Below are 18,048 nucleotides of genomic sequence, written 5' to 3' on the forward strand. Positions count from 1 at the left end.
ATTTGCAATATATTTTTAAAGAATACTCCACTCTTAACTGACTGTAAAATACTGAGAGTACAAGTCAGGTGAGGAGGCATCTGATCAACATCCTGCCTTCCTATCTCCCCGCAGTATGTCAAGCTGGTTGGAAAAATCAACCTTAAAGCATGCTTCTTTTTCTCAGATTGGCAGCCAAATCCTTTAGAAAAAAAACAAACTTATATACTCCTGCAGATCTCAGATGGCTGCTGTGATGGGCTGCTCAGAAAATCTTAAAATAGACAGATTACTCAGCCTTCAGAAGGATGAGAGATGCTAATCAATCCTTCCAAAAGGCTGAAAAAAGATAAGGGGATAGAAAAAGAAAAGAAAGATGAAGAAGGTGTTTTCACTTGTAGTTTGGTCTTTTTCATCTGGGAGCACACATATAATTATGATGTAAGAAAACACAGGTATAAACCTAGCTTAAAAATATTATGCTGGAACTCCAAAGTTCATTGCACTTGAAAGGAAGGGAACCATGTGCAAGCACTGAAGAAACAGATGATCTGAATATATGTTACGAAATCGGGTAAAGGTTTTCCAAGCAACACTGCTTAAAACCACAAGATGGTACCATATTTTGGAATGTGTCATCTAGCAAGTGGCATTTGGAAAGCATGTTTTAGTATAAAGTATGTGAGATGAACAAGAACTCAGTCTGAGGACCAACTACTCTATATTCTGTGCTTTTCCACTGATCTGCAAGTGCTCCCTTCAAAGGAACAGTAAGAAATTTCCTAGAAGGTTCCTTAAGCAGTTGAACCAAAACTGGCATGTTTGCTACAGGTGAAACATCCTATAGGGACTGCCATATTTACTTTAGGTTTTTTTTTTTCCCTTCCATCCAACTGTTTTTTTGCTAAAAAACACAAACATGTTTGGAAAGTAATTTTCCAGGTGAATTAGGCACCTATCACAGCTATCTTGACTAGACCGTGCTTCTGACAAGAAATGTCGGACCAGATGATTCCAAGATCCCTTTTAACCTGGTATTCTATGATTCTATGACTTTAAAACCTTATTGTCACAACTTGTCAATGTTGTCCATAGCAGTTGTTTCATAAATTACCAAAGTCTGATTTTACTGAGCGCACTTACCTGCTATTCTCATGTTTAGTCTTCAGAAAGCAAATTACACTCTTGCATTAAAATAGCCACCTATGGGAAACAAACAAACAAAAAATAAAACAAAAACTAAAAACCACCATAATTACTGCCAAAAAAGCACTTTTGTGATAAGCAAAAAACCCCATAGATTTTCTAGTCAATAAAATTAATGCCGATTGTTCTGAATACTTATTTCTTAACACTCACATTTAAGGGAAGATTTAAGATGGATTTCTGATGCCTTGCTTTCATTTGTTTCTCCACAAGACAAGGGTTCTGAAATAACACTAATTTTACCTACTCCTCTATTAATTCAGTTTAACTTTCAGTCCTTCAAATTATGACCCAAGTACTTATCAGTGCTCTAAGCAGTCTTTAGTTTCCTAAAGCTATGTGGTAAAAGTCAACAACTCCACCTGCACTCCTTCAAAACCCTACCTGCTTCTAGATGCAAGTTGCTATTTGGCAACACAGCATAGCAAACTGTGCTTTGGAGAGAAAAGATTTAAGCATTTTGGTCTCTAGGATACTACATAAACTGCATTCAATGGAACTGAAAGGTCAACACTTTAATCTGTGCATTACAGAAATGTAACTACATATTTGTCACTCATAGGTACAGCCAGAGGAATAACATGATGGTCAGTGATGACAGAAGCACCAACCCTAGTACTCCAATTATTTTAGAATAAACTGAAAACCACTCTAAGCAAACACTGCCTAAGCACCCACAAGCTTCTTGAGAAGAGCATGTCATCACACAGTCAAAGTGGGCCACAAACTCCACAGGCTCTGAACAAAAGCTCCCACCTCCTCCTCCTCCTCAAGCAATGCAGGTCCAGAGGCCATACCAAATCTGCCCTCTACCTGCAGAGCAAGAGCTGCTCCAGGCTCTCTTCCATGCTCATGTTCAGTCCTGGTGGGCCCATGCTGCACAGAGAGCCTGGACATCTGGCACAACTTTCCCCCAATTCAGGGATCTTGTTGAATCATCTACACTAAGGCCACATTTGAAAACATGTAATCAGCTCTCACTCTAATCCAAGCAGTTGTCCCAGACCCCCATCACGAAATCTATAGCATCCCTAACCCTCTGCAGTCCTATGCCATGATTTTGAAAAACATCAATAATTTAGAAATTATTAGAAAAACTGCTGTTATTAGAAATACAAATTATTTTCAGAGAAGCACCAAAACACCCACATAGTTCTCATGGTCTATACTAGAGAAAAAAAAAATGGTATTATGCAGAAAACCTTTTCCCTTCACTTAGTTCAGTATCTTCAAGTTCAATGATTTGTGTCTTTGTCTCCTTGTCAAAGACTCAGTCATTGTGCTCTATCCCTTCAAGTTTACAATAAAATGGTCAGCAGAGAAATAAGTAGGAAAAAAATTGCAAATACAGAAATACTTATTTCTATTCTATTAGAATTTGAAAATACTACCTATGTTTAAAAGCAGACAAATGTTTTTGAGAGCTAATGTTGTACTGTAAAGGAAATTTCACAGCATATTATAGACCATAATATATCCATTTAGCTGTAGCCACACATATTATATCCTCATATAATAACTTCTTCCAGTGAAAGGCTAGTATTTATCTCTCTTGTAAAAAGGCAGAAAAGAATCTGTCGGAACAGATAAACTCATTTTATTTCAAAGTCTGTGAACAGAATTATTTTAGGCTTCTTCTTCCAGACATGCAGAAATAGATCAATACAATAAACACTGGCTGTACTTTGAACAGCTACAAGGTTATTTTAAGTCTGCACTGAAAAAAAAGTTTCTTTTTTGTTTTACTCTGAACAAAAACAGATCATGAATTCAAAGCATGAAAACAAGAATATGAACAAAACCAGAAAGAAGAATCTAAGTGAAACAATCACATGATCTAACCTTGACTGCTTTTATCCCAACATCCCCTTTCACATATCTCAGGGATCATTATTTGCTGCAATCAACAAATAAAAATACGCATTATTTTTTAAGTGTGGAATGTGTTTTGATTTAGAAAAAGGAAAAATTATGCTATGCCACAACTTGAAAGGAATTTTTAAAAAACAGTGATTCTTTTTCTAAATTATGGTATACTGAAAAACCATGAGGTTTGATTTACCAAATAATACAGTAGTGCTACAGTACAGACAAGTGTTGTTGCAGGAAAATAATTTATGGACATCAAGTACTTTTCCTACACTTATTATCTTAGATTGGTTTTTTGAAATATTTCAAGGCAGAACAGGAATAAAACAGAATAAACTATAAATGCTTATGGACCATTACTCCACATCTTCGGCATTAGACATCATAACTGAAATTAGAGAACTGAGTAGAAAATGCGTTTGGAATTTTTAATAGTGCACATTTTAAGATCATTTAAAAACAAAGAACACAGGATCACAACTGAGCTTGCTCAAACTCAGATGCACAAAAGCAGTACCAACAACATTCCTTTGATTGCTTTAGAAATGAGCCAAAATAACCCAAACACTATTTTTCTCTTCTTTGATGTAATATTCCATCAAGCAGAGGCAGGAGAATTAGAACCTTAGTATCCTCCTGACTTATGAGTGTCACATAATACAGATAATCATTTATTACTACATCATTCTCTGTCAAGCAGTACAAAAAGGCTGCTCTGTATCACTTATTAGAGACTGAGGCAGGATGTGCAGCCCATAGCAGGGCTGACAGGCAGTGTCCCGATGAATACAGCAGAACCCTGTAAAGATGCACAGGCCAAGGAAAACACCACAAAACAGGCAACAGAAGCCATCAACATCTTCAAGTTGCGAAGTAAAATGGCTGGGTTTGGGAAGCATTATGTGACTTAAATATGGATTTTCTTTTTCTTCAGACTGTTTTCTTAGCACAAAACTTAGGAAGTTTTTCAGTCAAGGTCCACAACTTAGACAGCAGAATGAAACCAAAAATTATCTCGTGCAGCATGAAATTAAAAGTTATCCACAAAAGAACGTGAACAGGAAATTAGACAAGAAATTAGAAGTTATAAATCCTTCTTGAATGCTGGCATGTCATTGTCCAGTTCTCTGCATGGAGTTGCACATCCATCCAGGCAGAAAAAAAATTATTTATTCTGGATACAAACTACTAGGGAGAGGATATATGGAAAGACAGTTCAGAGCTGAGGTTACTGGTTGCTTTCTTGTGTTGTGGTTTGGTTTTATTTAGTCACTTGTTTTATTAATGTTAGTTAGGTTTGTTCCTTGTACTCCCCCATTTTTCCCCTCACAGTGGTTTGTTCCAAGTTGTTTACCCCAAGAGTTCCCGCCTCTCGGATCCACAGTTACCTGTCAATCTCCTCACCTCTCCCTGTTTTCTCCTTATTTGGTCCCATCAGTCAGGGTTTGTTCACTCCCTGTTGGATGTCAATCTTGTAACCACCCCCAGCTTCTTCAAGAAAGTTCTGTATCAATCACCCCACCTTAGCCTTTCTATTCGTCCCAGGACTCTGTACCCACCTCTGTTATGTTACCATTGGTTGTCATAATTGATGTCGTTTCTCTATCGTTTGTCCCCATTGGGTGAGCCAGGTTTCCACTCCTGTCTGCCCATCCCCTATTTAATCTGTTGCCATCCTTCATTACTTCGGCATTTTGTCACTGCAACCACCCTGAGAGCACTGTGTTCCTGCCACACCTGGGGGAATAAAGGCTCTTTGGGCTCGCAAACAAGTGTCCTTCTCTCATCCCTTCGCCTCCTCTCAGCATGTGAAGCTACCAAAGCTGTGTAACCCACGCCGCAGCGCTCAGCACTACCAGGCTGGCAGACGCCGTTCCCCTGGAGTGCTCACTCACGTGGCGGCCACCCGGCCTCACATGGGCAGTGCCAGCCGGCGCTTCTCGACTGCTTGAGGTTGTGGCAGGCAGCCGCCGCATCCTTGTGTATCAAACAATCCCCAGTCTAAAATGCTCTCTATAAGGCACAGAAAACAGATTACAATTTAAAAAAAAAACAACGAAGAGAAAAACAAAGGGCTTTCCCCCATTCTGCTCCACTTGTGTGCTATGACATACGCAACAAAAATACAAAAGATTTAATCGATAACTCCACAGAGCTACTGCATGTATTTTTGTTCATACCCAAATGAGTTTCAATAAATAGACCACCAGATGCTTGCTTTTAAAAGTAACCTGTGTCTCTTAAGGGAACCCTGCTAAGTCCTTCTTGGAGGAAGCTTATAATGACTTTGTTTAGGAAAATTACAAGCCTACAGTCCTTCCAAGCAAATTATCATCATATTTTGTTAGATGATATAAAGTTTCTAACACACCAAGACTGAGTTCTTTCTACATTCATGTGTCAGACAGAACATGTATGGTCATCATGCAAGTTTCCCCCCTAGAATCATTGTGCAAGAGAAAACTGCATTGAGATAATTGACAAATTAACGGTTCCTATTAATCCTGCCTCACTGACTTAACACTGAATGAAGTGCAGATTTCAGTCCCAAGCTGAATGCAATTCAATTTGGTTAATTCTCTAGCAGGCTCTTCTTAACATTGGTCCAGAGATGGTGCCATGGGACACACTTCATTAGGGCAGGAGCACAGCCTCTGCCCTACTTACCATGCAGAAAAGCTGAGGCCACTTGCCACAACTCTGTTCTAAAAGGGGTTTCAAATACGATTGTAATTACTGTTTTGAAGGATGATAATGAAACATGTAGATTAGTCTATTTCATTCCCAGGATAGTAGTATTTCCATTAGCAACTTGATAACATGAGTGGATTATGCTTACAAAATGGGCACACAAAAACAAGCAAAGAGGAGAGGCAAGAATTTAGAAGGTCAAGATTATTTTGAATTCTGACCTTAGCTGATTAGGAAGAGGTCCCAAAATCAACAATGATATTTAAAAAACCAGAAAGTAATATACTCCAAAACTGACAAAAAGTGCAGCAAAATAAGCAGCAGAAATGGAAAAGGATATTATAGCAGCTGTCTAATATTGGGGTCAACAATGTCCTACCGCCACAAAAGTGTAACTGTTCATTGTGACCTGCACTGATAGGACTGCTGTGTATGGAACAAAAAGCAATTACTCTGCTCTGCCTAAATAAACAAAAAATACCCTGCTCTGTGTGCTATCTTGACTTAACTTTGACCCATGTGCAGTTTTTTTCCTAAGTCTATCTCAATGCATAATCCCCAAATGGAAGAATCGAGATAAGAATTACATGACCTAAATAAACCAACTAAGGGATAAAAGAATCAAGTCTGCAGTGCAAGGAACTGTGAAAGAGAGAAGTCAGGATCAGACCTCTTATCTTCAAGGTGTAATTCCAAATTTTTATAGAAATAAATACATATTTTTAAAAATACTATTATTTACAGCAAATCTAAAATACATATTAAAGACATTATTACTTTAGATATATATTTTTATAATTAAAAAAATATGCTGAGAATAACTGTTCTCAGTATGCTCTGCAGCTTACTTATTTGTAGTTATAATATTAAACAACCTTACAGTTACAAGGATAAACAAAAAATTTAAAAGGAGGCTTTAAGTCATCATAAAAATCTGGAAACAGAGAATTTTTCTTAACACAGATAGTCGACAAGGTGTGAGCTGATATCCCCTTCAATATTAAGCCCACATTTCTATACTATTACATGCAAATCTGTACTCAGGTTATATAATATTAAATGTGTGGAAGCCTGAGATGCTTTGCATTCAATTCAGGGGGAAATTTTTCCCCCAAACCAGGACTTACGTGTTTGTACACTTTCTAGCAAAGTCAAATAACGTAATACCTGGTTTTGTATATATCTGCTATTTGTTAATATGAATAGCATACACTATACTGCACTTAAAACAAGTATTTAAAATTACTTAGCACCAAAAAAAAAAAAAAGCCCAGGAAAAACCCCAAAAACAAACAAACAAAAAAAGCAACAACAACAACAACAAAAAAAACTACTTGAGCTTTTATTTTTATCTCCAAGACTTTAGTAGATTAGGACATAGTCTTTTGTTGGTGGTTTTTTTTTAGCACAAACTGCATTCCTCAATGATTAGCACATGCATTTTATTCCTGCCAGAGAACATCAAAAATTCCTTAAAACAAACAAACAAAAAAAATTAGCTTTTCACACCTGGTAAAATTTAATCAATGAAACAACACTGTGTTTAATCCAGCCTCTGTTGATAAGATATTTCAGTGTGTTATCTTCAAGCATTTCAGAGCAGTGGTGGTTTTTTACTCAATATTACACAGTGAATTAGATACGTCAAGGACAGCATTAGCTATTCTGATGTGACTTCTGGTTTTAAACCAGTGGTTGTGCCAACCTGGATTATATGCCATGGACAAAAGAGCTGAGACATTCAAAATAATTTAAGACTATTTTATTTAAATGCAGGATGCATTTTCTTATCCAGATGATTGCTTACTTTTCTGCTAGGCTATGAACAGTTTTTCCAGTATGTTTATAAAATTAATTTAATTTGAAAGTAGTGAAAGACACACATGGAAAAGAATTACATCTTTTAAAAAGTAAATAGTATAACTCAATTTTATTGTATAATCATGCACCATTTGTGTCTTCTGGAAATACAGGCTATGACTCCAGTAGTTGCTCCCTACAGGCAGCACTCCTATATCCATACAAATTCTTTGAGGTTCTGGCAGAACTCCACATAAGGAAAAGCTTTGTCCACACAATAACATTTAGAGACTCAGGAATACATATTTTCTTTTCTCCTTTGTGACAAATGGTACCATGAAGTAAAATTATTAATTTCTTATATAAATGAGACTTCTTATAAGAATTGTGTTCTTCCCTATACATATCAAGATTTATCTTAGTATTCTAGACAACTGAATCAGACCCAAAGTGTTTGCTTGTAAATACAAGATTTTATTTTACTTCTATCAAGTTATATCTACAACAAAAGAATACAGATACATGTAGGAAATTAAATCCAAGTTTATTTCAAAATTATAAATAGATACTCCAGCTACTGTTGCCTGTCCTGTGTTGTGACTACCACTCTGTGGTTTCACTCTTAGGAAAGGAAATACACATAAGAAGCAGCATTGTGCTGGAGTGCTTTGAAACTTAAAATTCAAAACAAATCTTTCTCAAACAACATGTCAAATCACTGTCCATGCAAGCTTTTGCTAGTGGCATCAAGCCAGTACTTTCACCTTAGGCAACACACAAACTAGTCAGTCTCAAACACTGAAAAAATTCTTCTGAATTCTGAGAAGCTGAGATAAAAGTACTAAGGCATTCATTCATCCCACAGAGAATGAAACTTAACCCACATTCCTTCTGCAATTAAAACAACAAAATCAAACCAATCCAGGAAAAAAAAAAAACAACATAACCAATCAACAACAAAAAAATTTTAGCCTTATAAGCACTCAATCCATACTTTGAAGACTCTTCTCAATTATTACAAAAATTTACTGATTCATGTAGTTAAGAATGTGATTTACGGTGCCTAAAAACCCACACTATTTATATGTGACAAAGTATATCGTACCATTGCTGTTGACGTATCTACTGAAGAGAATCTTAGCTCTGTGTTTCATGGGGTTGGATAATACCCAACTCCAATATTGAAGTTCAGATAGATAAAGTCATCAAGGACAAATTGCTGAACTTCATACACCAACTTATTTCTCCACTTCATCCCAGCAAAGTACATGCTGATCTCACAAGGAAACTGGGGGAAAGTACTCCCCAGTGACAGTCATTGCTCACAGCATTGCTGGTGTCTCTAGTTCCTCTTGTTCTAAGGGACACTGTGGAGCCCCTTTTCATCTATTCATCTCCCATGTGAGGTAGCATTTGGATAGGTTTTGGCCCTTTGCAGGATTAAAAGAGCATGTCACTGGCTGAGCAGAGCAGCCAGCAGAGAAAGCACTGCATACCAGCTCTGGGAAGAAGGTCAGCAGCAGGCACCACACACCACGCTACGCCTACAGGATATTGCTAATGGGATCACACTGCATATGCGAGACTGCTGCTGGTGCCTGATAACCTCCATGTGCATGAGGCACCCAGAACCAAAGTGCTTCTGTGGTGCAGGCAAGTCATCGCTACTGGTCCACATTAGCACTGGACAGGCCATCATTTGTGAGTGATGAGGTGAAACAGACTTGAAAATAGAGAGGAAGTCAGTCAGTGACAAGATTCTTAACAGCTCTAGACTGACTCACCTCTTCCTACTGAAGACACACAAAACAGCCCCAAAACCTGTAGTTTCTAGGTTTCTGAGCATGAAGATATCAGAACAAAGATCCACAACCTACATTTTGGCTAGGCGCAATTTTACAGCAACCACTACCAAAACCCTAAGCCATATCTGTGAGGAATAATTTCACAGAAAAAAAAATCTAGGGACAATGTGTTCTTTTTTATATATTATATATTTACATAATTGGTACATTTTAATATTTATTTAACAACTGGTATTCATCTGCTAACTAAAATCCAACACAGATATTTTCTATCCTTTGAGATGTTATAATCTAAACATCGTCATGAGTGGGGAAATGTAAAATTATGCTGCATAGCAATTCACTGTATGTCATTACCTATGTAGAAATGTACCACATTAGGAACATATAAACTCCTTTGAGGAACAGCATCCCTCAGTGACAGAAAGGTGCTTATTACAGTGACCTTACCACTGAAACTATGCACAGCTGACACAAAGACACTGATATGCAACCACACTCTAACAACTCACGATGTGATCCCCTTTGGATCATGCTCTCCTAAGAGATATTATCTGTTATGGGAACTCCTTTCATAAACCTCTGCCTGAGTCAACTTAAATGCAGTTCCAAAACAATTCAAGTGTCACCAATACTCAGCTGACCAGCAAGCACACAAGCAGCCATGGCAGTTCCATCAACCACCTCCCCCACAAAGTGAAGAGTATCAAGGCAGATCCAAAAGCAGAGTTAAGTGTCTGGGAGCAGGTCAGTGGCTTTCTAGCAGCAGCAATACTAGCAAATACCAGCATAAACATTTGTGAAATCATGACTCAACTAACTGATGACACCAGAACAGATCAAAATAAAATAAAAAACCTTTGCTACTAGGAGATGGTTACTGTCTCCTCAGACAGCACAGATACAACTGGAGAGAGGGTGGGAGAAGGGGAAGCCAGCCAGTCACCAGAAAGCAAGTCTTATGAACAGAGGGGAGACTGTAATGTATTTCCATGTTAAGATTTTAACTGGACTGTCATGAGAACTAGCATGTGTCTGTACATATAAACATATTGTGAAACTTTCTGTCACTGACTCAACAGTAACATCAAATGCAAGGCAAAATTTACTTCAGCAGCTCCCTCTGTCCTGTTAGTCTTACAGAGGTTCTCCTCTCTTCCACAAAGACTGTTACACATTCTCTTGGCACTGAGGATATGTGAGGCCAAGGCTGGAAAATGCTACTGGGCAGCTCAGTCTGCAAATCAGGATACAAACTATTTTTGTATTATAAAAATACAGTAATGTATATGGGGAGCAAAAAAAGCTGAACAATTCCAAAAAGTCACTATCATTAATGTGACAATTTTAGTGTGATTGAATTTCAGGAACCTTGCGTAAAATACCATTTAATATAGTCATCCACCACTTATTATAAACATCAATGAACTACTGAAGAAGGATAAGATTTTTAAATTTGTGGATAACACTGAGACACAAGTAGATGGAAACAAATGTCAGGGTGGAATTAAGAGTTACAAATTCCCCAAAAAATATTCATTTATTTATGTTAACAAATTTCTAAAGTCCTCTTAGGATGCATATACCCGTAACAAAAGTATGAGGAAGCTGTGCTTGGATTCATGGTCAAACACAGAATTTTAGATGATGAAGCAAGAAGCCAGGGACACCTATTTATAGGTTACAGATGCTTAATCCAAGAAATACTAGGAAATGAGATTTCAAGCAGCAATACCGGATCAAAGTTACTTCCGTATCACCCTTCTATTGTGTCCTCATGCCTATATATTAGGAAGCATGAAAATTGATGAGATAGGTGAGTTCACCTGCCAGGCTGCTCCAGCTCACATGATTTTGCTCATTAAGTAAAAGAGAATATAACCTTAATAATAGATTAGAGGACAACTTTCAAGGGACAAAGTGAGGGGCAAAGTGCAGCAGCATCGGGCTGCTAGTTTTGCTCACCCATGTCATGATCTTACTGCAAGACTATCAGATTTCTGACACTCACGCAAATTACATTTTTTTCTGAAAATTTATGTACAATCTTGGTTTTGGAACAATGTGAGACTTCTCAGATAGATCCTCCTAAACTGAAAAACAATCACAGTAATTCCAATACTGTTGACAGCAAAACAATTGTCACGGGGCTAATACAGCTGGCCACTGGCAGGTAAAACATGGAGGTTTAAAATAATTATGCCTCAAGCCCTACACAGTCTCAGCAAATTTTAGTGAAAAACTCAGAACCGAACACACATATGACTTCTATAATGACTCATGGACACACTGATTACCAATATAAATCAAAAGACCTGCAGCCATTACACTCACATGTCAATTCTGTGACTTCACTGGAACTACAAGTTTAAAAACCAGAACCTAAGTTCTATTTGAATAGCAAATTCTTTTTGATCAATTTAAATATTTAAAAACAACTTCTCTGTGTCTGCTGTGGATTCATTTTTTGGACACCTAATCATCAGGCTGCAATATAATCTGCATGTAGACAGGTATTTTTGCACAGTATCAATCCATCTTATGATTTCATTGAAAAAATTAAAAATCTGTTTCCTGTATGTCAGTATTTTCCCCAAAACCCTGAAAACTAAGCATTCAGAAATGCACTTTTTAAATACTAATTTTCCAAAGTTCCACTAAAATTTTAAACTCTGTGTACATCATCCCTCCCTTCTATACGCACTAATAGTTCTCATTAAATGTGGGTGGCCCAGTGTCCAAGGGACTAGAGCAGCATGCCTCTGAGGTTGGTATTGGGATGGTGATTAGACACCGACACAGGTTTGCCAGAGAGGCAGCAGGTAATCCATCCCTGCAAACACTCAAGCCAGGTTTGGATGGGGCTTTAAGCAACCTGGTCTACGCAAACCAGGTTAGGTAGAACACATATGCCCTGAAGCACTCGGGCTGCACTTAGAGAGGCTGGACAGGAACTCGTGGTACGGTGAAGCAACGATTATTATCTATTTACTCTGCGCTCTTACTGGGTGAAGTGGTCAGGACTTTTGCAAAGCGATGGAAGCAACGCCTGAACCCAACAGGTGCTTCCTCCATCCTGCAGTGATCAGATGTTATTACATGACAATAGCAAGCTATTAGCTTGTGAAGAGCCTACCTGCAGGCTTAAAGCAAGTCACAAAACTTGTTTTGCCACACAAACAACTATGCATAAAAGAAACCCTGAGGGAAAATATGTGCTAATGAAGATACTCATACCTCGAGAAGTTTCGAAAGTTTAAAAAAAAAAGAAAACAACACGACAGTCATTAGGCAGCCATTTCTGGTGTGAGTCTGTGGTTTTGATACTTTTTATAAATAACTCCCCAATTAGTATTAAATAAATACTTAAACGAGAGGAGCAGTCAGCTGCGTTCACCAGCAAAGAGGCACCAGGGGCTCCAAGTCTGTGCGGCACAATAGGCCACACAGAATATTAAAATACCTGGTATATGCAAAGATCTTCACCCAAGTCTGGAGTTACTACGTTATGATTTAACCTCTTTCAAATGTGAGAAAATGGGAAAATAAACAAGTCAGGTAAGTTACATAGCCCCCTTAGTGGCTCAGCCAAACACGTGACTTAACATATGGTAGCATTTACTTAAGAGAAAAAAATATATATATAATTTTTCTATGTTTTCCTACTTCAGCAACTCGGAGGCCAGTAACCAAAGGCATACAGACTGCTACGATAAGTATCTCTCTGCAAACAGCACATTTAACTTCCTCAGGAGTTCACGGCTGCCGTCTGTAACGATGCATTTTAGAGCTGAGCCCTACAACTCATGGACCAACAGTGTCCGCGACCCCGTACTCCACAGAGAAAGCCAAGGGAACGCCACCACTGAGCAGCAGCACCACCTCGTTTTCAGGAAGGGGCTGCCACGCTGCCAGCGTTTCACTCATTTCCCGGGACCGGGCCGTCCCGCCGACCCGACCGCCGCCACCCGCTGCCTCCTCCTCCTCCCGCGCGGCCCCGCCGGCAGCTCCGGGCGCTCGTCCCCTGCCCCACCGCCGCCTCCAGCCTGGCCCCGACCCCCTCGCCGGGCTGGGACGGTGGAAGGGCGGAGGACGGGACAGAGCCCCCGCCCAGCGCCCCGCCCGGCTCTGACCCGCGGCCCCGGCCCACTCACCCTTCCCGAGGCAGGAGGGGATGGGGGAAGGGCCAGGCGGCCCGGGGAAGGGGCACCGCCGGGGAATGCCAGCAGCGGAGGCAGGGGCTGGCAGCCAGCGGCTGCCCCGCGCAGAGGAGAGCGATGCGCGCCCGGGCGGCGGAGCCAGCGGCGGGATGCCCGGCGGGAGACGGGCAAGGGCCGCGCCCCGCGCAGAACGCGAGCACCTACCGGGGCTGTGGGGCGCGGACACGTCGTGCAGCGTCCCCTCGGCGGCCGCGCCGCGAAGGCTGCCCCGGCCCGAGCAGGAACCGAGCGGAGCCGCCGCCGCTGCGCAGCCGGAGGAAGGCGCGGAGGGCGCACCCGCCCCCTGCCGGTGGCGGACCGAGGCCGCTCCGCCCCGCTCCGCCCCGTGCCCCGCCCGCGGGCCGCCCCGGGACGCGGGGGCTGCGCGCTGTCCTGCGCGGGGTTCCGCGGGGGATCGGCGGGAGCGCCCTGCACACAGCGTGCCAGCCAGCCTGGTGCCCATCCCGGGAGCGACTTGGACACCGAGATGTTTCTGCTTGTTTTCTTTTATATTTTACGCACATTTTCTTTTATTTTTTATCCAAACACACCAGAAGTTATCTTCTGTTGCAGAACAGAAATGGCATTTTCTGTTTTAAAATAAAGTCCGACCTTTTTTCTTTCAAAAACATTGTGATCAGCAGGACGGAGGCACTCTGTGTTACTGCGTAAGAAGATAATCCCTGTCTCTTCTTTACCCCCTTTTTTTTTTTTTTTTTTTGGCACTGATTTTCCTCTAACCCCACCATGAGGTGGCGTAGGTAGGGAGTTAGGGGTAGTTAGAGTGGGTAGGGACACAAGCAGGAAGAACAGTATTTTATTTTGTGGAAGATTTTCACTGGCCTAACTCAGCTGGGCTATTGCTGGGGTGGGTATGGAAAGTGCTGGGGAAGCAGAGCTCCAGACCCTGTAAATTCCACTATTGTTAAACCAGCAAGAGAGCATTTTTACAAAATCAGTGTGGCACTTCTCTTAGCAGAGAACAAAACCACAGCCAAAATGTAGGGCATATTGCACATCATCAGTGTCAGGTAGACAAAAGGATGTTTCCATGTCTTATTTTAACAACTTCTGGACAATAGCTATTTCTTTTATTGGTTTTAAAATAGCATGCTTTGAGACTGATTGATCATTGGTATGAGATGGCTATTTGAACATCAATCAAGTAATTTCTTTAGTAAGTTTTCACAACACAATGAAGTTTCAGGCATACTGTTATCTCTAAGCAAAGGAGTACCCAGTGGGAGAATTACACAAAAAAAGACAGTATTTATAGCTTTTAGTTCTAAAAGATGTTATAGATATATAATACTTTGACAGTTAGGGCTTAATGTATTAATTTTAACCATGTTCTCCTGATTACTAATTAGGTGGCACTGTCTACAGTAACAGATTAGTAAAGTCTGTATGCTAACAGAGGTTACCTTCTTTGATAAGCAAATGTTTGCAATTGAAACAAACATTTTAAAAAGTTTACATAAGTAGCATTATCAAATTATTTAAAGAAGAAATAATATTATCTGCACAATAACCAATACCTCAGAATACATCTGTATCAAAGTCAAAGAAATAAGTTAGACTTCAGAATGGCTGCAGTTGAATCCCATTGATTATTTACTTGGCTGAAAAGGTGCCACAACACACAGAAGGTGCAGAGTCACACGTCCCTGGAAACGTGGCAGCTGACAGAACCAAAGAAAAAGCGGTATGCCAGCCCTCCCAGTGTCTCAAGAAGGCTCACAATTCCTCTTTACCCTCTTTATTTCTAATTTGTCTTGTGATTGTCCCTTTTTCATATATTAAAATTGCTATGCACATTAAGTATAAATATATAAGAAGTATAAATATCTATACCTACAGGAGTTTGCTTTCTATTATTGTCTGTGATGAACTGACCATTTTTCCTTCTATAGATTGTTTGTCATTAAACACAACATGTTTCATAGCCACAAATGTGCTCCAGTTTTAGTAGAGAAGCATCTAAGGAAGATTTCCAACTGAGGTTGTACTCATGGAGATCAGGAACAAGCATCAGCTGGAAATCATAGATGTCCTGAGAAAGACAGACTACAGATTTTAGTGTTCATGTGTTACTGCCTTGTAAAAGGTCATGAGCACCACTTGGAACATCTTGTGGCAGCATGAGAATTCTTCCACACAATAAACGTCCTCCAAATGTAACTCTTTGTCATAGAAAACATATGGAGTTTGCTTCCAAGTTTATTAATGTTTCATTTCAGCAAGATATTTTTCCTGATCCACAGGCTCTCAACCAGATCCTACATCTCCCAAGGCAGAGCTCCATGCATCAGTGCGGCTCTCTCAAAGTCAGTTCCTCCCCTCCCTCTCAGTCCTCACTAAACTGTCTCTATCCTGTATCTATCAGTTGCACCACCCCCATGTGTGAACTATGCCATGATATCACAGTGCTCCCAATGAGATATTGTAGTTCTGCAACTGCATTCAGACATCTAACCCCCCTTGTAGATTCTCCATGCTGTATGCATTTATGTACAAGCATGTCAGATAAGGCACCAGGTTGAGCTGATGTCCTAGGAGAAGATATGAGGGCTTTTCCACAATGCCATACCATTGGCACCCTCTGCTGCTGTGTATCCGCTTAAATTGACCTCTTTCACCCTGTTCTGTTCATTACACCTCTCCCACACAACTTCCTTACTTGACTGTAGGCTGTCATCTCTCTCCCTGTTGTTTTGTCATTCCTAATTTACAGCTCTCCTTACCATTCTTGTTAGTCATATGGCAGAGCTGCTTTAGCTCCCCTCTGTCAGAAACACACAGTTTGTTCCTAGCAGTTGTTGATACTCAGATAGGATCTTATAACCATAAGAACCAGATCCCTGTTATTGATGCCAGCTGCATGATTCCAGTTGATGATCTGCAGTGTCTGTCCACTCCTCCTCAAGATCTGTCTTTCCTTTCTCTGGCAGGATCAACCAGAAAACCACCAACCAGAGTGCCCACCATGTCCCTGACCCTCGCTACCAGAGCCATAGAGTTATGGCTAATACGTTCACAGCTTCCCATGGCCAATATCATTGCTGCCCATGTGGAAGAGCAGCACAGTCTAAGGCCCCACAAGTCTTTTTTCAGTATCTGAAATACAGGCCCCAGCAAGAAGAAAATGCCTTTTGCCAGCAGGTGAGGTCAGCCTATGGGGACCTCCTCCCCCATAGCAGGGAGTCTGCCCCTGCTGTCACTTGCAGGTTCCACCTGGTGTTGTTGTAGGTTCAGGCTTAGCTGGTGCAACTGTTTTCCTGGACCAAGCTCCTGGACCCTGCTGCCAGGGCACTCAGGATTTTGTAGGTGCAGATCTGCAGATAGGAGTGGGAGCCTTCCTCCTGTTGCTAAAATCCACGAGTTTCCAGCCTTCTTTCCCCCCACCTGCGTGAATGTGTAAGGAATGTGCTCTGTTTTTTTACAACATATCACAAATGATGAGAGAGGAATTGATGGACAGTCTCTCCATGTCCACCCACACCTTAATGCTTAACCAAGATGAACACTCCCCCTGTCTTACCGACATATAAACCACTGTGAGTAGTTACCATGTCTGTGTTTTTCTAGTGGGAAGGAAAGAATTTAATTTTCTGAGAAAACTCTCAGGGTAATGGGGCAGAAAGACAGGGCAACTCAGCAAATCTCTGCAGGGTAGACACTGTACCTGTACTGTTAGGCCCTTAGGTGCTACTATAATAAAAAAATTAAACCCTGTGTATCCGGAAATAGAAAGCAGCCTGTATAATTAAGCATTCTGCCAGCTCACATATTTTTCACCAGGATGGAATGACCAGAACCCATCCATCTAAGCTTCAAGTGATGAGTAAGATAAAAAGTGCAGCAGCAGTGGTGATCATTCCATTCTTACTGTCATGCTTGGCTAGACCACAGAAAAGTAATTGCATCCTTAGCTAGATTGATAGGAACAGCCCTGAAAACAGGATTCTAGCTCTAACCACAGAGTTACAGAACTGATACCAGAGGCATCTGAATGTCCTTGAAAGTGAAAGAGAGAACTTGGACAGCAAACATGCTTTAGGTGCAACAGACCAAAACGCAGAAGGTTTCAGGTCAAAGGGATTTATCTAGAGACCAGACTAGGCTCAAGCTAGTACAGGCATCTCAAATCTAATGAAAGAATCCCTGGTAAGTGTGGAAGCTCCAGGAACAGATACATAGTGATGCAGCAGAGCTCATAAGATCACACAGCAAAAGTGATCTCTTCAAGGGCCAGAAAATACGGTACTCTGAGACTAAAATACTGCAGCTATGGTAGTTTGGATGCTGAGGTTAGAAAGCTTTGCTTTGCAGTTGTGGGCAAAAGAACCAGAAACATGAGAACTTCTGGGATGACTTGGAAGTTGCTAACTCCTTATTTAACCCATACACCCCTGATACTGTTCACTTGCTATCTTCACACTGGGGTTATGCCTCTATATATCTATGTAGCAATGGTATTGCTGAGCATCTCAAAGTAG

At 40.6% G+C, this 18,048-nt stretch overlaps 1 protein-coding gene across 1 annotated transcript in view; it reads right to left on the reverse strand.

The window, feature by feature from the left end:
* FAM3C (FAM3 metabolism regulating signaling molecule C) overlaps positions 1-13,840 on the reverse strand; it is a 28,054-nt gene extending 14,214 nt beyond the window's left edge. The window contains exons 1-2 of the mRNA XM_053943242.1: positions 13,715-13,840; positions 1,123-1,182 (exon numbers count right to left, since the gene is read on the reverse strand). Coding sequence (XP_053799217.1) covers positions 1,123-1,135 — 13 coding nt within the window. The 5' untranslated portion in view covers positions 1,136-1,182; positions 13,715-13,840. The remainder of the gene's footprint in view (positions 1-1,122; positions 1,183-13,714) is intronic.
* Between the last annotated feature and the right edge of the window lie 4,208 nt (positions 13,841-18,048).

The sequence above is a fragment of the Vidua chalybeata genome, chromosome 5, assembly GCF_026979565.1.
Source record: "Vidua chalybeata isolate OUT-0048 chromosome 5, bVidCha1 merged haplotype, whole genome shotgun sequence".
Taxonomy (NCBI): domain Eukaryota; kingdom Metazoa; phylum Chordata; class Aves; order Passeriformes; family Viduidae; genus Vidua; species Vidua chalybeata.